Here is a 25,247-nt window from a genome sequence, read left to right on the forward strand (position 1 = left end):
GTGTGCATTGTTTGATACATTTTCAACTCTGCTCAGTTTTACATTCACAGAAAGATGATAGCAACAGCAAAAATAAAAAATAAAAAATGCATGGCATCGCCCCCTGCAGGCTCGGAGGTCCTAATAAGTATATGCATAGGCCAACATCAATGCTCTCAGCTGGATGAGGCCATGAATCAGACACAACCGACAGGGCACTCGCACCTGACACAAAGCCATACCATGTGGAGCCACAGGAAGACGACGAAGAGTAAAAGAATTTTGCCGCACAAGGAAAGAAAAAACAAAAATAGAACCAATACCTCTGGATTTCCTAGGGTGGATGAAGGACTTCCCAAGCGTCTGCCATGTTGGTTTGTACAGCTCCTCCACATCCTGCTGCCATCGGTCCGGCTCCAGGTATTTCATAACCTCCTCCACCGTGCTGAACCCAGCGACCGCGTCCGTCAGCACCTCCACAGTCTGCAGAGCCGGGGGCAGGACCGAGGGGGCTGGAGTCGAGGGAACGCTCTGAAGTTAAGAACACACACAAGGAGGCCCAATGCTTTCACCTTCACCCAGACTCAGTATTGTTTTTTTTATTATTATTCATTTCATATAAAAGTGAAGGACATCTTTGTCAGGCTGATAGCCTCCAAGACGAAGACATTGCAAACATGATCTCGAAGGGAAATAAGTCTCTTTAGCTCCTGTCTATAGTCTCCCACAATCGACCCCTACATCCCCCCCCCCTCCACCAAACACACAGAAACACACCTAACCCCCAATTTCCAACCAACATTCAACCAAATGTCCAAATGTTCCTTAGACATTATGCAAGATTTTGCAAGATAAAATAACAAGGAATATTCCTATCAACAGATTAACTCAGAACATAATTATTGAGCTACAGTGCTATAACAGAACATACCAGGACCTAATAGACAAGAAGTAATACAATTGCTTAATTATTTGCAATCATTAGTTTAACTACTGTTTTGCTGTAATAAAAAACTATAGCAAAACTGTCTGTGTGATGTGCGGAACATAACCCTCTCCTGACATAATGGAGCCTGGTCTTCCATAGAAAACTTTGAAGTATTTAGTTGCATTTTACATTTATGGTTCAGATTATTTTTTGAAAATTATTGTCAATTCATTTTTGTTTTACTGATCCAAATGGTCTTAAAATTTGGCATACATTGTCTTACAGTATTAATAAAAGCACTGTAATGTATCAATCTTAAGGCACCAATACAGAATAATAACCTCCATTCTATCCAGCCTCATTTAATAACAAGTGCTCAAGACTGGATACAGGCTTAGCCAGAACATAAGGACATTCTTTCAGACATTTCAGAAAATGGAATAAATGTCAAGAGACACTATATACTGTAGAAGGGCATCTGATAAAATAAGACTTCAAAGTACAACGATCTGATCTTGATATGAAACCCAAGTGGAATGTGCCTTTAAGACGCCCACACTGCAGATACGGTACATATGCAAATATGTTCACCATGTGCAGTGCATTCAGTATTCAAATGAGGCACAATTTATGTAATGAAAGTATAAATCAGAAATTAGAATCACAATAACTCACTGCTTCTTATGTTGAGTGCAATACTTTTCATCTCTGCCATTTAATTATTTGCTGAGGTTCCGGTAGAACATGAAGAAGATATTGATCTGTACTGTGAATCTTGAACAAGAAGGTCGAATAAAATTTCTCAGATATTCCTGCTTTGTGCAAAAAGTGACTTCTGAAATATAAATGCCTTTCATAAAGGATACAAAACCAGTGAATTTCAGAAAGATTTATGTTTGATACATGCAACCGAACTTCTACCCTGGGATTTGTTTTAAAGGCATACTATGCAGGATTTCTTACCTTCTTTCATGCCCATGTTTACAATAAAAAAAATGTCTCTTCCTTTATTCTCAAACCTGCCTACACCCCCAAGATGTCGAAGCTCACACACCAACAAAACAAGTAGATATTTTGCTCTAGCTACTATGTTGGTAGCTTTATAAGATTGTATTGCAGGCCATTGGAATCACATCTGTCAAAAATACACCAATAGCTGCATTCAAACCAGTCAGTCACTATGCAGGTATGCCAAAATGCTCACCTGACATATCTGATAACAAAAATTCCCACTGCCATATGCAGCAAAGTTACAGGGTGGTAATATTAGAAGTTTCTGACAGGTGGGCTATTACATAAATAACAATATAGCATACAATGTATGCATATTTAAGAAAATACAGCAGCTCTTCTCTTCTTGAGAGGGTGCTTTGTAAATGCATCATAGCATAGCCAAACACAAACAATGATCTGGGTTTTTAGCTCTAAATATGCAATTGAAGGGAAATTTGTTCTTCACAGCTTAATGATCAAAAAGGATTGACCTTAATAGTAAAAGGCCCCATATTTCAAAACCAGTTCCAGCTCATTGAGATCCCTGTGTAGCACTGCCAGAAACGACAAGAACTGCTCTCTCCTTCACCCTCCCTCAGGTGGAATGGCAGAGTTACTTTCCCCCTTTCCCAGAATTCCTTGCTGTCCAGTTCATCGTTGTGCAGCAACAAGCACAGGGACCACAATGGCTCTTAGTGCGCTGGTGGAAGCCAGAATTCAGAATTTAGTCTGTGTGGAGGTCTCCCACAGCTTCCATTTCAAAGACAATTTCACTTGAGTCTTTTTAATGTCAATCTTTCCTCTGTGCGCCAGTGTTTTCACAACCTTTTCGCCTGCCCTTAATGTCTGCAAAAAACGCTTCCTTAAAACAACTACAGATGGGGCTTCTCTTTTTTCCTCTCATGGAAGTGGTAAAGAGGAATTATTGCTGTTTAAATATAAACTAACTGCTGCCCTGCGGCCCAGGGTTCTAGTAGCTCTGGTTTACCACAGAGGAACAGAGGACTGCTGTTTGTACGAGCTTCCAGAATGAAGGAATCCACACAAAATGCCAGGGCAAGTTTCGTGCAAACCAGCGACTTCACTCTCATTAGTGCAGTCAACTACCCCAATAAGAATGTCACACCAGCGCACATGGCAGCCAATTAAATTCACTAAACATGCATACTCATTACTGTTTGGCTCCCCCCCCCCATCCCGACCCCCTTTTTTTTCCTCAATTGCAGAATGCCCAATCATATTCGCTCGCAGCGCTGATTGCTGCAAGCTCCACTGTCAATTTGGGAGAATGCAGACAAGCATGTGCTCTCCTCCAAAGCTGGTGATGTCAAGCCGCTAGCTTATTTCACATCACAGTCCATGACATCAGACATGACATTCAGAGGAAAACACTTCATGCGCAGCTGGAGCAAGCAGACTGTGGGCCCTCGAGTAACAAGTCACTGAATCCCTCCCTCCCTGGTCAATGCTACGGACAATTATACTTTGCAATGAGAGGCTGCCAAACACAGTCAACACTGAGCATGGCTGTATATGATTGGCCATTCCAAATTTGGGAAAAAGTGGGGGAAAGAGCGTTTTTTTTTATCTTATCAAAAGGGCAGGAAAATATAAAAACTCTACAATTCTGTAATTATTATTTGACATGAAACTAATTTCAGGCATATTTCCCCATACATAACATTCATAAATGTGTGTTGCCCAAAGATACTACAAATTCATTAAATAGGCAGAGGGACACTGCAATTCTGTTAATTATTATCAATACTGAGAAATCATGACCAGGAAGTTAAAGTTGAATTTGTAATGGCCAATCGGTGGGTAAGGTGTGTAGTACAGTCAGGAGAAAGAAAACTAAATTAAAACAGAGTCAAACCCCATGCAAACAGTGGTCAGATAGGTCAGATAGGTATCTAATAACCCTCAAAGAGGATCTATATTCTTGTGTTAAGAGCTTAACTAATAAAACCAAGTTGTGAAAACACGAACAGACTACAAAAAAGGAATGTATTACAGGCATCATTCAGGAAATGTGTGGCAGACTTCCACAGCATTCCAGATGTAGCCATTAATATCAATGCTGTTTGGACAAAGAAAACATCTTGAGTGCCAAGATAAATTTCACACACTCACACGCACACAGATACGCATGTACGCGCACATGCATTCCAAGAGATGGTTAAGTGTCGTTCAAATGCTTGCATCTTGTGCTCATACGCAAGATGAACTCCAACAGCCCTTATTAACCAAAATTGAACTGAACCCTGCATGTAATAATTCAGATATGATAAAGCCTTTTAAGAGACAAAACAAAAAGACAAATATTACCAAAAATTAAAATAGAAAACATAAAATATGGAAAAATAATTAACTGAACACATTCAAAGCAATAAACATCCTCTTCAATGGGGCCTGTCTAATGGCTCTCTCTCCCAGCTGCTGTAAAATTATAGGTTCCTCAGACAACCACCTCCTCCTCTATAAAAATAGTGCCCAGACTCCAGTGGAGATTTCGCCTGTCGTCCCTCATGAAAACACATCTCCCCTCAGAACAACACAGCATTCCTTCAGAGACAGGACCAAAGTCTCACGTCAGGCTACTGTAAAAATGGCCAGCTGTTTTCTAAATTCAGGGCATAAACTGAATAATACTTTTTTTAAAACTATTACTGTAACTTGGGCCTGAAACATGAAATACATGTAATCTGAAATTTAAGTTCAAATGCAACAAAAAATGTGTCATTCTTTCTTCTTCCTTTCATGGAGAACCATTATTTAAGAAATGAAATGTTCGGTAAAAAGTCTGTTAACTGAGACCAGGAACATGAAGTAAAGCTTTGTTGCACTGAAACAATGGGCCTTATTGACACGAGCGGGAAACCGCTGGCAAGCATGAACATCATATAAACAACTCTGAAAAAGACCAAGAGAAAGACTGCACATCAAAGGGAAACAATATCATAGAGGAAACACTGCTATATTATTTTTCAATCCATAGCAAGTACATATTTCACAATACGTTAGTTCAACAGTTTTTTAAGTCAGAATATTTTTATATATTTTATATGAGAAAACATAATTTGAAATACAGAATATTATTCTATTCTATCAATGTTCAGGTGATTTATTTTCACGCAAGTTTCAGAATAACTTGTGCTTGCCATTTTCCTGGCTCTGCTCCTAACTTGTAATCTGATTGAACATACTTAACTCTTACTCTTAATATTAAATCTTAATCTTACCTAAATTACTTAAAGTCTGCCACTTTCAGATTTAATCTGTGCCAAATGCATTCCAGTTGAAGATAAAGTTTTTATTTGACAAGGATTAATCACTACTCCCTTATAACTGGTTGTCTAACACATTTCAATTAACATGATTCAGAAGTCAGATGGGGTTCTGGCAGCATGTTCATTGTATTAATTTGGCGCGTTACACATATTAATTTCACAGTTCTGTGCTAAAATGTAGCACTTTGCATGTTCACCACAGAGACTGAGGGGGTGGATGAGCTTAAATTAGTACCTGAAGCCAACTGCATGAATGTCTGCTTTTATGTGCTCATCATCATGAAGAGAAAAGTGGCCTTGTGTTAATGGACAACACTGAACCAATGTATACGTGCATGAACATAAAAAAGAAGCTGAGCAAATTTAATGAAAAGTAGCAACAGGAAAGTGAACTGCAACTTGATATGTAATACTGTATAATGGAATAAGAAAGGTTTAGTGAGAGTACAGTGTATGAATGTACAGTTACGATGCAAAAAAAGCAACATGAAGGAAATCCAAAGAGACTTGGACACAGTTGTACTATTTTTCAATTGTTCATTAACTTTGAAATTCACATTCACTTACTGTATAAGTTTATTCCATTTTTTGGTGAACAACATAAGTTCAACTGTCAGTTTCATTTTCAGAAAGCTGTGAGTATAATTCTTGAGTTTTAAAAACTTGCTTTGATCTACTATTCAATCTGAAGTCTGTCAGGCACATTGCCAACAGTACACACAAAGAGCATAATAAATGCTGTTGCGGGCAGTTACACTAAGTACAGTACACCACAGTACATCTTCCCTTTACCCCTAACTTTGAATCACTAATTAGTGTTGTTACTATTTGCTGCCTATGACAGATTAAGTTTGGCAGTCAACAAAATGAATAAAAAAAATATCTGGCACAACTGAGTAGAAGCCTGTCAAAACCTATTTACGGATAAATCTTAATCGGGAGACTTGAATAGTACACTTCCATAACTCATTGCTTACAATATATGATGACAGATGCTAAATATATTAAAATGACTTTTAATCATTTGAATATATTTTCCGGTTGTTCCTTTATTATTGGTTTGGAAGTTTCCAATCAACAAAGCTTAACCACCATGGTGACGTGCGCCTAGTCTTCTGTCTCTAAGGTTTTGTACAAAAGTAATGAATGCCACCATGGTGGTTAAGCTATGTTGATTGGAAACTTCTGCCTTTTGCCAGACAGACTTGACTGGTGCAGAATGACTGGGGAAAAAAAGAGTTTGTGAATGCTCTCATACACAGGAAATCCAGTTTTTCTTTTCATCCTATTCTTTAGCAGGGGTGGGCAAGGAAGTCTGTTTATCTGTATATCTGTTTCTGGATTCCATGCCAACTTCTAGTCATAATTATTTAATTAAATTATTTATATTTATAAATTTGAGACTAAAGGTCTTCCCATTATTGAGCAGCAACGATACCTCTGGTAAATTTTAAATAATCTAGTTATTTTACAATAACAAACTAGCTAGCTACATAAAGGAATATACGCACACTATATTATTAAAGGAATATAAGCACATTTTGTTGTCATTTACTATCGTGGATACAGGTACAGTACTTATCATTCTCCACTTATCATGACTGCAAAACTTAAAATGATGGAAAACTTCATTGGAAAAGGAAATGGTTACCCTACACATAGCAAATAGCCCTTCTATCAAGCTATGATCAATTCAATGACAGACAGAAGATATGAAAAAATAAATTTAAGGGCATTATGTGAGTGACAGCAGATGTGTTTCATGTCTCCATTTTGCTGCCTAGGATGAGGAATTAAGCCAATGCAAAATTAATTTTTTTCACAGGCACGTCTCAAGTCAGAGGCCAAACCCAGCCTCCATCTTGTTAATCCTTCTTTTGCTTCCAGCCAGAAGAATTAATCGGGGAATTAATTTATCCGCAGGCAAACAGCCAGCCAGCTTCTGTGGAGCCTTTTTTCTCATTGTGACAGCTAATCTCCAGATGATGTCATGATGTGAATACCAACAACACAGCATCTCAGCGATCTCCCGTCTACAAAAACAAAATGTATACAGCTATATCAAGGGCAGAACATATCTGAAGAGCTTTAAATGTCATTGTTATTTTTTAAAACCTGATACGAATTATGGCAGGTATAATCAAATGTGGGCCTTGGGACCACAAGCACTGCAGGTTTTCATTCTTCCCTTCTAACCAGGGACAGACTGAGAACTGGGACACCAGGGGAGATGGATCTCCGAACAAACAGTCACATGAATCAATCTATTGACTATCAGGTCAGAAGGAAACACAGCAGTACTATTAGAGGGCCAGATGTAAATATCCCTGATTTGGTAGATATCTAATGTCTGCTTTGCATTTAGTCCATAACTTTCACAGATACCTTTTCAGCAAGTGTTACTATGTTGCTACTCATCCATATTATTTCAATTGATACGTACCATATCCAAACTCATATTTGTGGTGAGTGATATGACAATTCAAACAGTGATTTAGACAAAATTAAGGACAAATTGAACTAACAATAATAATAATTACAGCCCCCTATCTCCATGTATAGTAATGAAGGGAATGACAATCTTAGCAGTAACCTACTAACAAAGAAACCATATAAAAATGTTAGGGGTGCACAATGTGGGCCAGCCCATTCTAGTATTTCATGTCAACAGTCATGCTTAGCTGTTTTGCTATTCTTAATTATTTAATTACATCAGTTTTTTTTAACTGATCTTACATTTCTGTCAATATTAGCTACATGAGTTACAGCTGCAGACTGCACATGCACCCTGAGGAAAAAAAACAAAAAACATTTTTCAATGGTCCCCTACAGCAGTGATCCAGAATTGGAGTACACTCATGTTTCGAAACACACCTGCTCTCCAAGAATAGTGCGGTAGGCGCTCACTAAACTGACAGAGGATCCTTACCACTTGGAGCAGAGAGTAGTGGATGCAGAATCCTGGTTTTGAGGGGAAATACTGGTCTGATTTGAATCTTATCCTAATCTGGTTCCCCTTGGACACCTGCTTTCCCGGCGACGACTCTGAGCCGCACCATCGGCCGAGAACAGCGCCCTCGTCGGGCTCCTCGATCTCTACGAAGTCATACCTGAAATCGCCAAAGAAAAACGAATGAGCATAAACTGAAAAAATCAAGAAATAGCTCACCAGTGTGTTGTTTCAAAAAAGAGATAGCAATCAATGCACTTCTGTGTTGCTCCCAAAAAGTCTTTAACAGAAGTACTTCCTAAGGAACAGTTCTGACAAACAGGTATATTTTAGCAGTTAGGATGATTGTTTTGGCAAGACTTACTTGCTTGACTTTTCTTTTCAAACATGGAAAGGAAAATGGCAACATGCAAAACCCCAGAATTTGGAGAGTGATGACATGTATTCTTTTCTAATAACACCGTATCAGACAGTGACGTTTTTCACCTGGCAAGCAAATACAAGGCTGCATTGTAAAAGAAAGAATAGGTGCTTTTAAATAATCATCTTACACTTGACAATGTGCCTTTGTCTTCCATTATTTAGGTATGACCTTAATATGAATGTCTTCAGATTATGGCTGTGTTGAATACGCCCATTGCTCTCATTTTAGGCACTTTGCCAGGACTAGAGTTAACCTTTTGACAACTGGCAGTTCTTTATATTGCGAATAAAATGCAGTATTTTATATCTAAAACATTAGCATTTTAATTGCTACATAAAGTACTGTAATATACAGCATAAGGCAGACACACACACGCACACACACACATACACACGCACACACACGCACAGTACTTCCTGGGACAGGAAATTGACCAAAATTGAACAAAAACATTAACGCTCTGTTTGAAAATCAGCAGTCTATGCTAGCTGTTTGATACTGCCATGGGAACAGCAGGAATCAGAGATTGCTGCAGAAGCTCCATCTGGTCTGTAGGTCCCTACAGAGAGCTTTTTCCATGGCATCCAGTTTGCCTGTGTCTCTCCCAGCACCCAGCCTCTGCGTGACATCATAACGCCTTTGAGACAGATGTCACTGTTTGTTACCCATCAGCAGAGGGCAGTATCCCACGCCTTTACTGGCTGTGTTTCTCTCACTCGAGGCATGGCATCTTACAATGCAACAAATGCATCACACCCAATTGTTGCTGGTACATGAGGTCAACATGCACTGCTCCTGTTGATCAGAGAGGACATAGGTGGACAGGGGTCTGTGAGGTTGTGTGTATCCAAGGTATCCCACCAAATCCTGTTCCCTGTGACTCACTGCTCTACATAAATGAATGTGCACTGTATCAAATGCAGGGTCTCTTGCCAATTGCACATCAGTTATCTCTCTGCCTTCTGTAGAGTGACCTTCTCGGAAGCGCAGTCTAGGTCATTATTTAACAGAACACAGGGTCCCATTCACGGCTCTCGCCAGGCCTGGATTTGGAAGGTGATGATGACCCGTCTCTGGCGGTACTGTCGAAGCATCACACAGTCACCAGGGGGCACTGCAGGAATGGCCAGACCTGATATTGACAACCTGCTATGTCCTGCAATCACCAGGATCTCCCTGAATGAATATACAGCTAGGAGGATGCTACAGTATAAACTGCAGTGTATGATAGAAATGAGAGGAGATGCATAACATCTGCATTACCGAATATTACTGTAGCAATCACAAAGACTTCAGTCACTCACCTGCTACAACATAAATGAAATGAATTCTATGCATACAAATGGATTGGTATAAGCATATAATCAGGAAGTGCTAAAGAGAAAAGCACTAAAGTGCCTGAAGGTAATGCACCAGCCGTTGTTGTACTCACTTGCATATTCCCTCCTCTGGATCCTCCAGTCCAAATCTTTTGTCGAACGTCAGCTGTATCCGAACGTTATCGCCGGTGGCAACGAGCCTCCAGACAAGCAGCTTATTGCGGGGGTAGGTGTGGGGGAAGTCGGGACTGTGCACTGTTCCATCGCCAGACACCGTGATGACCTTCTCCTGCTTGGAATTGTGGACTCCTTAATAGAAAAGAGACCATTTTCAATTTTCGGCGTTTCATCCTTAATGCCGCGCGGTGAAAATGAGCAGTCGCTTCTCCTCATTACTCCCCAAGCGCTACTCCTCATTACCAAATCATTTAAAAAGCCGTTGAATTATGGCATAAATGTAATGAAAGACATTTTCATCAACAAAGCGCACTGCAGTTAGATAGAACCCTGGCCTCTGTATTTGTACGGAATGAGGAATGTTGAGACACAGATTATTCTAGTTGGGCCTTATGTGCTTCTTCACTAATAATATGGAAGCATCTGAAAGCTCCTTACCTGAGGTAAAGCCTCTGATAGTCCATGCTCATTAACTCCAAGTACTGAGGCAATAAATATTGCAACTATATCAGAACTATAAACGCTAGAATTAGTTTTTACCGAAGTTCATGTACAGCTTCAGATTGTAAAAGATATCATGAGAGGCATACATTTGTTGTGAACCACAGACCTGACACAGTTGTAGGTACAAAAGAGAGGCACAGAAGCATGGCCACACAGAGAACACTCACCTCAGATCGGGAAGACCTACCCCACCCCTTCCCGACCCGAGGAGAGTTAAAGTGATTTGTCATCATTTACAGGCCATAGGATAGGAGTGGAGACAAAATGAAAATAGCTATTGAGAGCTAAGAGATTACAGATTTGAATAGAACAAGTTTGTATTGTTAGGATTTTTTAAATATATATTTATTTATCAACAAATCATGAAGTGGGCTTATTTGGAACACCCATGGGCTTAAAGGGTACGTTAGGTACCCATTAAGCCCATGCCAGACTTTTGACATATTTTGACAAATTAAACAATAAAAACATTAGAAATTGGTATAAATGAATTATTGACACTTCAAATGAGAGATTAGACTTTCATTATAACTAAAATGTTCTCACTTAAATTGGGGTAGTATACATGAAAAATGTCTGAAAAGCGGATTTGGTGGGCTTAATAGGGACGTTTACCCTAAATTCAATTCTGGATATATAAGTACAATTCCCGAATATATAAATTCAATTTCCGAATATATAACTTCAATTCTGAATATATAAATTACAATTCTGAATATATAAATTCAATTCTGGATATATAAGTACAATTCTCGAATATATAAATTCAATTTCCGAATATATAACTTCAATTCTGAATATATAACTTACAATTCTGAATATATATATAACTCGGTTTATAATCAGGCATATCACAAGACAGCCGTTTTTACTTTTTGAATACTTTCTTTTTTTTCTGCATGGGCTACTGAGTGAGAAAAACAAGTTTAACATTAGCATCAGTAAAATTTGACAGTACAATCAAGGATAAGCAAACAAAAACGTTAAATAATTAAAATTTGAATGAGGCAATAATTCGGACTTCATTAAGGGGTCCTTATTTTCTTGGTATTAGGACCTTTCAAGTAGGGGCACCAAATTTCACAGGGAATGGCCCAAAGAGCTAGAGAAATAGAAAATAATCTCTTAACCAGCGAGAGTTTCATAGAAACTCTTGCTGCAGCATGCGACAGAATACCGTGTTATGGCTCAATGGCAAGCTCCAGCGCTGGAACTTGGAATGTCATAAAATCAGTTAGCGAGCTATACGTTATGTTATGATTAGCAAATTACGTTTTAGCCAGCTAGCTTGTTAGCAAGCACATATTTGGATATTCAATGTTGAAACTGCAGATGCACGTTTATTTTAGTTGTTAATTGTAATTACAAAATGTATTGACGGACATGGCGACAAGCCTACTTAAGATATATCAGCCGATTAAAAAATGTGTGGGTAGTTTTTATCAGCGATGAAAACAAACAGCTCGGTAGTGAACTGAACACCATTACACAGGCGATCTGACAAGCAATATAAATGTTTATTAGAACAAGTGCAGCACAAACATGTCACAAAATAGTAACGGTAGTACAAAACTTGTGTACGCCATCTTGTGAAATAGGCCTATTATTAAGACAATTAAAGCGGAGGACGGTTAGCCGGCCAGGTTGAGAGAGCCGGGCTGGGAACTTTGCCAGGACACCGGGGAGCCCCCTGTTATTTGCTATAAGTCCCATGGGATCTTTAATGATCCCCGTAAATCTGGCTTAACATCTCCTTTATAAGGCGGAGGCATTTGTTATACTACAGTATTGAATACAATGTTTTTTTTTTTTTTTTTTAAATGAACGAGAGTAGAAAGGCCTTAGCCTACATTATGACACCAGTGGAAAATAAGAATACCGAACAGAATATAACAACAGGGAAGTCGTTTAACAAATAAGGACAGTCTCAGGACTGAACAGAATCCAGTATGTGTGTCCTGCAGTTAAGTGTACATGATTGCACTGGGGAAAGTACAATAATCAACTTTTAATAAATGCATGAATGGTCTGATAGTACAAGGAGTGATAGAAAGTAGACATCAATTATTCATTTTATTCTGAGCAGCTGGTATTCAAAGACTCTTAACATGAACAAACATCATGGGCGTATTGGCTTTTTCACAGATTGATACAGGAATCAGCCCTTCACATTAATACTAATTTACTACAGACTGAGAACAGCAAACAGCTACTAATTTTGCCTTTCTGCTCTTACAGGGCTCGATGGACAACCCTACAATGGGAATTCTGGCTTGTTATACATGTAGAAATGAGTATCTGACAACCAATCATTGAATAACGTGATGTACAGTAGCTTAATTTGGCTTATAGACAAGGCAACATTGATCTTATGGTTGATTTTGATACCATAGGAATAGTATTATATATGATACTGTTCTCTTAATCTAACAACACTGTTAGGTTTTGCTGTTTGTGTGAATCTGTTGAAGTGAGAGGCACTCTTAATTTGTGTAAAATGTGGAGCAAATAAAAATGCTAATGAAAAACAAACCTTTTGAAACAATCCTGTATCCCAAGTGTAGGGCTCTCAAATAGCAGTCCAGAAGAAAAAAACAGTCATAATTGAACTATTAAATATTTATGCCGATTTAATATATCTTCCGAAGATAACCTTGTGAAACTTGAAATCATTATTTATTTAGTTGACATCCACAGTGTGTGTATGAACAATAACATCTCAGCTCGGTGATTGCATAAAGGCTTAATGAAACCTTGGCTGGGATTTAAAATCATAAGAGTGGAATAAAGGGATGTAACAGCTATGGAAGGTAAGCTGGGGACAAGCTGTGGCTAAGTTTTTACAGTAAAGCTTCACACTTCACACATTCAAGTTTTGATTTGCAGAAATAAAACGTGTATTCTGAGTACTACTTTGTGTTCTCAGTTATACTGCACTGTTATTAAGAAATAATCACTACTGTCGCAGTGAGCACAAGCCCAAATCAAGATGGAATCTATTAATCGAGAGGGGTGGAAATCTAGGTTGAGAGATGTTTTGACATAAACTGACTAGGTTAGCTCAGGTTAGCGCCAATTTGGCTTTAAGCGGATATAGCCTGGCTATGTCCTAGTCAGCTATAAACCTTCAACCAAATACAGCCGGGTGTTCAGGCCTGTGTTCACTGGGGTGTATGTGCGTTTTTGTGTATTGTACGTCTGCATGTGCTAACATACAGTATATATGAGTGTGTCTGTGCTCTGTATGTGTGTATGTGTATGTATGCGCACACGTGGAAGTGTGCATGTGCATGCACTTGTTTGTATGTGTGTGTGTGTTTCAATCAAACAGTCACTCCCTCTTTCTTCCTGAGGCTTACCAGGAGGTAGAGAGGAAGGAGGAAGAGACTCTTACTGTCGGCTCTAGGTGTCCGCAGAAATCAGCCAATCTGCAAATCCCTTTTCATTCCAAAATCTGGGTCCTCCATGCACCTCACATTAGCTGCTGTACCAGCAACTCAAATCATTAACGTAGATGTATATACTCCAGATATTAAATAAAACCATAAGAATAGACCCCCATCTACAGCTGGGAACACCTTGCTGTTCCTCATTCCCAACAGAAATAGATATCAGCAGGTCGCTTATGTGTGGTAATTGGTACTGTTCCTTCAGCCCTGAATCTAATCTATCACCGCAGTGGGCCATGGGGAGTGCGCTGACAGGTAGTAGATTAAACAGGTGGATAAGCATATTCACGACACTGCAGTGTATCAAGGCCGGATTGCTTTACAGTGGGAGTTTAATTGTGTTTGGCGACTAATTACGCAGAGGGCAATGGTACAGCTGTATAGCAATGACTGCATGGCTCAAGTGTCATCAAGACACAGTCTTGCTAGATTTAGCAGAAAACCCCTTTGTCAATTTTTTAAAAATATATTTTGAAATTTCATTGAATTAATGAGATTGTGGCCCAGTCAGTTAATCAGGTGCAATGACCTTGAAAAGAGGCCATAAAATGGAACCCCGTGTCACTACAGCAGCAACAATATGCAGCAGTCAAGTGACTGTCTGCCACTCAGAAAATAAGATGACCTTGGTGACCTTATGTTACACTACACAGTGCCCGTACTTCTATGCTAGAGAACAAAATGTGCATTCAACATATGAAATTACTCAACGTATGAAATTACTCACCCCATTCTATCAGTGTAAGAATTCATGAGAACGCAAACCCATGAATAGTGTTTCAAACATTTGTGAAAGATGTGTTACAATGCACTTCAATTTAAAAGGGAAGATTTTAGTCAACATAATCCTTTTGGCTTGAGAAGCCATATTCTCCAACAATAATATTCATTGTTAAAAATTATCAAAAGTTGTATCCAAAGGGAGGAAACAGAGAATGGCAAAGGAGATTATATTAAGTTTCTTGAACCTCATAGGTGTTCCGACGGAAGACGGTTTGAAATGTGATTATATGAAAGGTACAAGGAAGAAGCTTACAGTGCTCCAGGGTCTCTTTTGAATAAACAGCATGTGGGAAAGAAGCAATATCATGTCCAACTAAGTAAGCGGTTTGCAAGATGATTCTTGCTCTCCACCCATTGTCAACGGATGGGTTTTTGAAAGACTAATCCAAAGTACTGTACCTAGCGCTTGAGGCAGTGTTTCATTGCCATACACTGGAAACATGCCCTCATCACAAGAACACTTAATATATTGAGCATATTATATAAACAGATGGTACTTTCCCTTCCTCGCCAAAGACTTATTTGATGTCTGTTTTTTTCTGCTTTTTTAAATGAATGGATGATTCGACTCAATAGATGTTTTAGCATGTTCTAGCAGTGCTTTGACAAAGACTGACTGTTTCAGGGTTTTTTTATTTTTTTTTTTTGTTTTGTTTTTTGTCTGAATTTCCCAGCAGGTTTAGTTCGCAGAAAGCCAAGAGCATACAGGTTATCCCTTCAATGGAAGCTGTGGCTGTGACCTCCGTCACATGTTTTTGACTGCCTCCATGTTACACGTGTGAAACGGGCCCTGCATGATTACCATGCGTAAACGCAGACAGGAACTCTTTCTACACTGCCAGCTCTGTGGGCCCACAGTTTCAATCCAGAGAACGCAAATCATGCTTATTTAAATAATTTTATTACAGTGGCAGTGTGGCATAACCCATGCAATACCAAACTTAAAAGCCACTGGTACCCACCTCCTCCTCCCCTCTACACCTCATCAGCAGAGGCACAAGTCAACCTGTTAGACTGGGTCACTGTAAAATATAGACTAAACCATGACCTCACTTTGCTGGTTAAACAATGTTCTAGTGAGGACAATGGGCCCCCTGGGCTAATTACCTCAAACATGACTTTACCTTGACCTCGTTTTCAGGAAGATGAATGGTAATTGGAGAAGGAACTGAGTAAGCAATAGGCCTGCACTGTGCTACTGTTGCGCTTTGTTCACACGTTACACACAGCAGTACTCCTCTCATACAAACAAACTATACCCACATATTGAATTCATATTAAAACAAATAAGGTGCCATCGGCACTTCAGCTGCGGAGAAGAAAAGATATTTCTAAGATATTTCTTTGTTCAGTGCTTACAAGCCTGTGGTGTGTACAATTACATGTTTTGAGAGAACTGAAATAATAGATGTCGTTGTCTTTTATTAATGTAAAAAATATAAGCTTAATGGCATAAGCTTAAATCGTTAACAGTGCTTGCCTGCTATCTTGACCGAATCACCACCAATTGTTAGTGTCTCCAATGAGTGAGGATCTTGCTTTTTCAACTCATCTGAAAGGTGATGACACCTTTTGCACAGTGTCCCTGTCACTACATAGGGGAATTGATTTTATCCTTAATGTAAGGTAAATTTGCAGCCTAACAAACATGATATGGTTTCTTTTTTCAGGAGATCTCTTACCCAAGCACTAAGTAAGGCCAATCCCACGTTTTCAGATATCAAACGGCAAAATTACTTGCTGTATTCTATGTTGCAGAAAACATTTTTTAAATCAGCAGTGAGATATACATTGCTGTAGATGATGTGAAAGCCACAATACAACAGCCTTTCATGTGTTCACTTCTGAAAACTGCTTTTGTGCGTTCTTTCATTACTGAAAACAAACACTGTGCATAAAAGCTGCATTGCATCACTTGTTCTGCCTCAACCTATTAATCTTGAGATTAATCAGGACCGTCATTGGCAGAGGAACTGTTAACAAAAATAAAAAATAAAAATGGCTCTCTAATGCCACATCAAAAAAACAACATAATAGATGCCTCTAAACATACCGTGCTTTGAAGGAGAAAACGAATATCTATGACCTGATCTCATTGTGCTATTGTCTTCAAATACATGAAAAAAATAAATAAATAAATAATTCAAGTAAACAAAGGGTTCCTTCTTTACAATGACAACATTTTCCCAGCGATTAATTATCACAAACAGTCCTCTGTGTGCATCTGGTTCCTGCTAATTTGACAGAGATACTAGGAGAGCTGAAGTGATTTCTGTTCCTGAACCACTCAGTCATGAAACCGCACCATGGCAGGTGCTGAAATTTAATCAGAGAGTTTTTTGGAAGTCCGTACGATAATTCTCTCATCTGCTCATTATTAAAGTTTCTGTTGTGGGTACTGCAGGTGCAGTCCATTCCTGGCCTGCTTTCAAATATTTACTGGTTTTGAAGTCGGTCAGGAAACATGTCGAGCTATGCATGTGTCCCAAGCGTGCCACCATTAAAATCAGCCCATACTGTGAGAGCAGACGGAATGTGTGATACAGATGATCTACAATAAGATTATATATCATACGTATGCTCTTTCTATATTGTACCTTACTTTAACGGTTACTTTTAACTTTATACCAGTTCTGGCCCCCTGGTGGTGAAATGAGCTCCCCACTGCAGCCAGTTTACCCCATTAGTTGTTGAATTGTTTGGCTAACTTTACACTTATACACTTTTTGATATTGCACTTTTGCATTCCTGAGACTAGCACTAATGTTTTCCCCTTTTGTAAGTCCCTCTGGATAACAGGATCTACTAAGCAAATGTAACATCTTCCCCTGTACATTCAACTACCTTTTAGTCGTGTCCATTTCCTTTTTGTGGAACACACGATAAAAGCACTGTATAAATAATGGCATTATTAAGGCTATTATTCTAATTAATGTTTGAAACTTAATTTGACCTCATTAGGACAGAGTTGGTAGCTGAAGCCACTCTTGCACATCAATCTGACAAGAAGAGTCAATAGTGAGGTGAGGGAAAACCTGTCAGCTGACTACTCTCCCTCCCTCAGCAAGCAGACTCTTTCCGGAATAAAGACACCCATGTCTTTATCTATATCTCCTGGAAATTAATTTCACCATGTTCGGGTTTGTCGGGCAAAGTCATGGGCAGCTGTGCATCCAGCCAAGAGAACTCCCAGCCATAGTATGAGACTGGCCTTAAAACTGATGAGAAACCTCAGGGCCTCCACTGAGAAAGCGATCAGCTGATGGCAAGGCCGGTTCTAGGCATAGGCGATATAGGCGGTCGCACAGGGCGCCATGTGAGAGTGACGCCAAACAAAGGGGATGAGAAAAGGGAAAATCCCTTCCTGGTCCACAGAATTTAAATAACGCTTATTAAAATGAAAACAACATCTATTAAAAACCCATACGTTCAGGGTCCTCCCTAGACATTCATATGAAATTCACATTTAACATTGGAAAACTGCATTTGCGGATGTATCTCACGGATGTATCTCACTTGAAAAAAAAGCCCAGATAAGTCTCCATTCCCCTCTACCCAGTTCACGCTTGTCTCCACATCATTTACTCCCTCTAAAAATTCAGGAAATCCTGTAATTACCACTGGCTTGGGCCTCTTCAAAGTGCTGTGATTTCCAGACATCGGACATGCCACTTAGTCTTAGCTGACATTCTGCATCGCCGCTCCCCCTGAGGAGATTCACATGCATGAGTGTGGTTTTACGCACGCTTATGTTCCTGGCCATATGTCCTCCATGGACCTTGTTCACTCAAAGCATAACAGCACATGAAACCTCTTTTACAATTAAAAATTGTCCAGTGTTGTAGTGTTGCCTTAGACAATGATTGGCATGTATTTGTCAGCATAAATCCCATCAAACTGGCCTGTCCTTCTGAATCTCTAAATCAGAAATATCATAAACAATAAAAAAGCATTTCAATCATTTTCAGACAATTGAGAGCTGAAAATAGAGATAAGGGGTCACAACCTCAAGGGAAATCGCATGATTGAGTCTATTTCTTGAGTGTTAGGTATTGCCTTTAAGAAATAAAATGTCAATTACTGACACTCTGATAGGCAATGTCATGGGAAGGTCAAAGCATCGAGGAAACAATCTCCAGGAAAATATAAAAGAATAATGCATTTTATTAACTGGGATACTGTTTGAAACATAAAAAGAAATGTTTAACATTTTTGTGGGTTAGTAGCCACAAAGATCATTCTTAAACGTGCCAGGTTTAGCATAACTCTATGCCTGGCTTTTCACTGGACACCAATGGGCCCATTTATAGATCTGAAATAAATCCATAAAACCATTACCGAGCGATATTCTCTGCAGCTGTGGAGTTTTACAGTGGTTGGCAGTTCCGGAGCCTTTGTAGTCACATCTGTCAGGCATAGCAGCTGTTACCAGGGGCTAAATTACAGTGCGATCCAGTCCAGCCAAATTGTCAGGCAGCTTGCATGGTGAGGTCAAGATACTGTTATTACTGTTATTAATTAGTGACTAAAGACCCAGGTCCTCAAACACGAGGGGTAAAATTCCACTGATGACCGATGAGCCACACATGGATCAGCCATCAGTGTACACCCCCTGCCAACCCCCTCCCCCCCCCCCAACCCCCCCCCCCCCCCAGGCCTTGTCACCATGAATAAATTCAGCACAGTCCAAGCAGACTGAACTGCACATTTGGAGACAACAAGCAAGAACAATGGAGTTTGATGCACTCCTGCAAATAGATAATTTACTCCAAATGGTGGAAATCTGCAGGAAAGGGTTGGTGCCCATATAAAGAGGCTGCAAAATTAACACCAGGCCCTTTATTGTCCCTTGGGCTTTTCTGCATCTCCAGTTAGACAAATATTGTACTCTCAAAGTAGCACTGATCCTTTAGGACCACCTGAATACATTATCTACCTATAATGTACCATATCAGCTTGTCATAAATGAAATAAAGATTTTGACATATGACGTAAATATTTTGATGGAATATTCAATGCATATGAATTTTGTGTAACTACTTCTATACAGTGTATAATAAGTATCTAGTTCATTTTCAAATGTACAGGTATAAAAAAATGTTTAAGGAAGGCTAAATATCACCGATGTTGTAAATGGAGAGTTTTTCAGGATGCCATACCCCAATGTTCAGCATTTGTCGCTCTAACCCTAATAATCACGACTCATGTGGCAGTACTGCAATCCATCAATGGCTGCAGGCTTTTCAGTCAACGGAGATGACCTTCTGTGATAAAACTGTACCTGCTCATTTAATCATTTCACAGAAGAAAATTGCGATGTTGTTGTTATTGTTGTTGTTATTACTGTTATTCTCCATAGGAGGCAGGCAGCTGTGCACTGGTACTGTTGGGAGGACAGGGAAAGGAGCTCGAGTGAAAAGAGGCCTCTGGGTAAAGCCGTGATAAGAGGGAAAAGAACACGAGAGAGAAGAGAAGAGGCCTATGGGTAAAGTCAAGAGGAGAGGGTGAGAAGGACTACAAGAAATGAGGGAGGGATATGGAGGGCCATGTGCAGGGGAAACAGCCCCTGGGCATTGTAAAATACAGCCTTTAATCACTGGGGAAAAGCCCAGGTGTACAAGGGAAATTATGTTTACTGTAACGCAGTACATTGAACAGCTAATTATCTAAAAACCAATTCTCTCCCCATAATCTTAATGCGATCCCAAGGCTAGTAAATCAAACAGTGCTTTGAATGCACATGCACATTTGTGCAGAAATGGAAGTACAGCAAAAAGGAAGTTGAGGAAATGAATGCGAAGACAGCTGTGTAGGACAGCAGTAGGTCATTGCTCCACCTGCTCCACCCATGGGGATCAAATGAAGACGTTTATGACAAAACTTGCTTGTGAAATATCAAAAGCATCTCAAAATGAAATTTTTATTTACTGTACAGGCAGTTTGTGGCAAGTTACTTTGAATATTTTAGAATGTAATAAATCATTAGCACTACATCCACTGAAAAACAGGGGAATAATGATATGCTTGTTCAGCAGAGAGAGCGTGTTTCCTGGATTTGCTCTAACCAATTATTCCGGCTTAATTTTCTGGACAGCTGGGCAGAGCAGCACTGGAACACTCCAATATCGGACAACAGTAATACAGTTTCGCCCAGGATACATGCACGTTCTGCAGCTGCAGCTCATGAATTTCTCAAAAAATAAGATCAAAAAAGTTACTGGAGTAACGAAACGGTTGAGAGCAGTTGGCAGATTAGTCGTTGTTGACCACTCCTGAGGAAAGCTTGATGTCGCACAGACCTTTAACCAGGAGTTTCTTTCTGCCATTCAAAAAAACAAGCCCAGTCTGTTAAATCATATGGCTCTCTAACTATCGACGGCCATAACGGAACACTGAGAAATTACCTCTACGGTCGTGTTACAGTTTTGACAGATCAAGCTAAAAGATGAATCCGGCTTGTCAACCAAACATCATTACCCAGCAGGGCTCCAAAGCTATTTTAAGTTCCGCGGCTATAATTGTAATGCGAAACAGGGGAGCAGGTGTTTGTCATAGGAAAAGCAGCAGAGTAAGGCGAGATTAAGTCCCATCTCCTTCCTGCAACGCGCTCAGATGGCACCGCGATAATAAACGAGCTGGCACTTCCTTGCTGTCACCACTTTTACTTCCAGCCGAACCGTAGCTTCCTCTGATCATGCCATGTGCTTGGCAGGGGACGTCTGGGAGCCGGTCATGGTATCTTAGGAACGACAACACCAACAGCTGGCATCACAGAGGAGGACGGCTGATCTGGGATCAGCTTTTTGCCTTTCCTGTTCACAATGGGTAAGGTTAGAACACAGTCAGAGCAAAGCTGGTGCTGCTCTAAGACACTTAGAGTTGCTGCTACCAGCATGAATGACAACTCTCAAATGAATGATACCTGCTCCCTTGTAGCCCTGTGGTTCCAGAAAGGTGTAAAATTTCATTTTATAATTATGATGATACCAAATCGGTCCAATTAATTGCTCTCCATTGCAGTGTTTTCAGTCTTATTAAAGAAGTAAGAAATTAATTACGTTGTGTGGATAAAATGTATTCTTCCCATTATGCGTTGACAGTGAATAAACTTAATTATAGAATTATTACATCTGAATGATAAACCAATTAACATTTAACTATAAGTATCCTTAGGGATCTGCAATACAGAGGATATCTGATATCCCCAGATACAACTTAAACCACTATAATAGCTGTGCCATCGTTTATGTTATTCATTTCGATTGTTCCCCAAGAACGGCAAATTGTATGATGCTTTACATTTTGGAGAAACTTTCAACAGTATTTGGAGAAACTTTCAACAGTATGACACAGTGGGGTTTGGCAATTTGGCCAACCTAGCTAATTATTCTGTAGGGCTCCATTGCACATTTACAGTTATTAAAACATATTTTTAGAAAACATTAAGAATAAGACACAGAGGACAACAGAGCACATGGGGGACACAAGTTTGAATACTGTGTAAACTGTACACTGTTATGCCCTTAGGCAAATGTATTACCTCAACAGCTCTTGCAAAAAAATATATATCAATGACTTACAGAACACATGACATTAAATCGTTATTTGTCCCAGGCAAGGGCACCTGCTGCGCAATTGCAAAGCGTAATTGGTAGGTGGGTTGAATTTGAAGGTAATTAAAGACAGAAGAACATTCTGGAAATTCAATATCTATATTTCATATGGCTTTAGACTATGGGTGTATTTCAATAGCTGCCTTTAAGTTTCAGTTTCTCTGAAGTGAGAGTACCATACATAGAATTGCATTTATGTAAACAGAATCTCAACAAAAAAACATTTTCAAGGTACAAAAATGCCAAGTTACTCATGCATTCAAAGCACTGTCTATAAGTCATTAATTACATCTTCCGAAATCTAGGCTTACCTTTAAAAGTGTAGCGAAGTTACAACAAGTAATATTGGCCATCATAGCTAACACATTCAAATTAAACAAGCTTTATTCCAAAGCAATGCTGTCCAATGTTTCCTACGTTGTTCCATGTAAGTTGGCCCTGTCTTTTTTTCATCTTACCACCTAGCATCCATACAAAACAATGACAGCAGCCACCAAATTTGAAAAAACATTTTCAGTTGGCAGAAATACTGTAGCATCACATGTGCACGTCCTTATATGTACATTTCGCCTGTGTATCCGAGCATCTTGCTTTCAGCTACTTTGATCACACTACTTTGATCAGATATTGTTATTGGCAGAAAATGCAGTTAAATGTCCAATGGGGAGAATTATTGATTGGGGCCAGGAAAAAGAAGAACAAGGATAAAAATGCAAAATAACCCAAGTTTGGGGCTTTATTGCGTGGACGTGCAAAGCTGTATCAGAATTCTGTGTGTTTACATGAGGTCAGAAGCCACAGAAGATAATGTTCTAAAGGGCTGAGAGTCTGTGGTCATTGTAATTCTTTTCTGTAGAAAACCCTGGAAAGTGCAATCTCTCAATTCTGTATAGGTACGGGCATGCCCCGCCAAGCCACAACTTGGCAGTTGGCATAACTGCCATTCTAATACACTGCAATATATTGTAAATCTGTGGACTTTTTAGGAAATGTGATAAAGATTTATTTCACAGCAATATATTTTTATTTGTTCTTAATATTGCATTATTTGAAAGTGGAAATAAATTATGTATTTACTCATATATTGTGAAGTGTTTCAATACCTTGATAACATATTTTATTTCACTATATTTTTTAATATAATCTACTTCTGTATGAATTGGGTGAACTTCAGCCATGTTTGAAAAGAAGCCAAGTTTACAATACAAGCTGTTTTTCACTGAATGTGGAAATGAACTGCTGTAATAAATGGCCAAGACCAAAAAAAAAAAGAAAAAAAAATCTAAACCTAAAGGCAAATTCTCAGACCACTTTTCTCTTAATTAAGTTGTGGGGACCACTTAACCACCCTTTTAAGTTTAAAATGTGGTAGAGATTGAAACCCCAACACTGGACCATAAACCTCTGCTCTGCCTTTAAAAAGAAACAGTGTATCTTCCTGTGGAAACCCATCAGACCACATGTGAGGTGAGCTCGCTGACATCCTGCAAGCTGATCTTTCAACTGGGGCATTTTGTGGGAACGGAAGGAGCGTGGTGGTTTGCCATATCTGTCCCCCTTCAGGACCAAACAAATTGTGACAGGAACCTTAGAGTGCTACCAGTCCCTTTGAGGCTAAACTCAATCCCAGGCGTCTGAAGCCAGATGCTGACCCACATTTAAAGTCAATGGGTTCGTTTTGTAATGTTATACAGAAACAAATGGGCATCCCCATCCGGGTGCACTAGCGCTCAGCTGGGAAGTCATGGTACAGTCTGCAGCACATCTAAAAGGACAGTTCAATCCACCACAGTGCATACCAGGTGATATCTGGTATAATGCAGTGATGACATTTTAAGGCTGCACGACGGTAGTCATCATTTATAGCTCCTACTTCTTTGTTCAGCCTGCCACGAAACAAAAACCGTAAGACCAATATTTTTGTAGCAGGGCAGGGGGTTTACTGTCTCGATGTCTGCAGGTACTGTACCTGCTGTGGAGGGCAGGCTTATATGACAGGAATGTTCGGGCTACCAAACACGAGTGGGCCGTTCCTTTTATTTAATATTTAACTTTTAACTGCAGGATATCCGTTCCCTGGGTCAGCCAAGGGCTGGGAACACTTAAACCCTACCCATAGATGAAGAGGGTGGTGGTGAGGGGGGGTGGGGGGGGGGGGGGGGTGATAAGAAAAGGGATGCTTTGAAAGATTTTTTCTAGACAAGCAGGTGATGAAATCCCACAAAGAATGTAGGTGTGCCCGGTTCAGACAGAAACCAAGGTCAGCTTGTCAAGCACAGCGCTTGCTGCCAAAACTGTAAGTTTAATGGAATCTTGTTGATTTTTTTGCCAGTGAAGTAACATCTAAGTAAACCGCCAGTTTTAATGTGCCCAGGGCTCTGTCAGTACCTGTTCCAATGAACAAATCTCTGTACAATGTCTTTATTACTCCATAAGTTTGAACATGGCAGCTTACATAATGGGTCCTACATATGGAGACTTAAAGAAATAGAACACGATCGTAATGATTCAGGCAACGTATAATAAAATGTTCAGTCCAAAAACAGTTTTGACAGGGTACTTTTAACTCTAACAGACAACATATGTTTCTAGAAGAGGACTCATGCAATTGTATGCAAAAGTGTGATGGCCCCTGGTGTATTTTACAATGAATCTCTAATTGAACAGAAGCTGACCAGCCCTTACATGGCATATCACTACATGTGACTACTTACTGCATGTCTTAATGCATGATTGCTATTTACTTGCATTTATTACAGATTAAAGAAAATAACAAAATTTGGGAACCCATTCAGATGATTCTTTATTCATTTTTAACAAGGTGAGTACTTAGTCCCA

General features: G+C 39.5%; 1 protein-coding gene across 1 annotated transcript in view; it reads right to left on the reverse strand.

Moving 5' to 3' along the window:
• The window catches only part of LOC118226720 (platelet-derived growth factor C-like), a 37,190-nt gene that overhangs the window by 2,935 nt on the left and 9,008 nt on the right, over positions 1-25,247 (reverse strand). Inside the window, exons 2-4 of the mRNA XM_035416539.1 lie at positions 9,997-10,192; positions 8,120-8,300; positions 303-510 (exon numbers count right to left, since the gene is read on the reverse strand). Coding sequence (XP_035272430.1) covers positions 303-510; positions 8,120-8,300; positions 9,997-10,192 — 585 coding nt within the window. The remainder of the gene's footprint in view (positions 1-302; positions 511-8,119; positions 8,301-9,996; positions 10,193-25,247) is intronic.

The sequence above is a fragment of the Anguilla anguilla genome, chromosome 5, assembly GCF_013347855.1.
Source record: "Anguilla anguilla isolate fAngAng1 chromosome 5, fAngAng1.pri, whole genome shotgun sequence".
Taxonomy (NCBI): domain Eukaryota; kingdom Metazoa; phylum Chordata; class Actinopteri; order Anguilliformes; family Anguillidae; genus Anguilla; species Anguilla anguilla.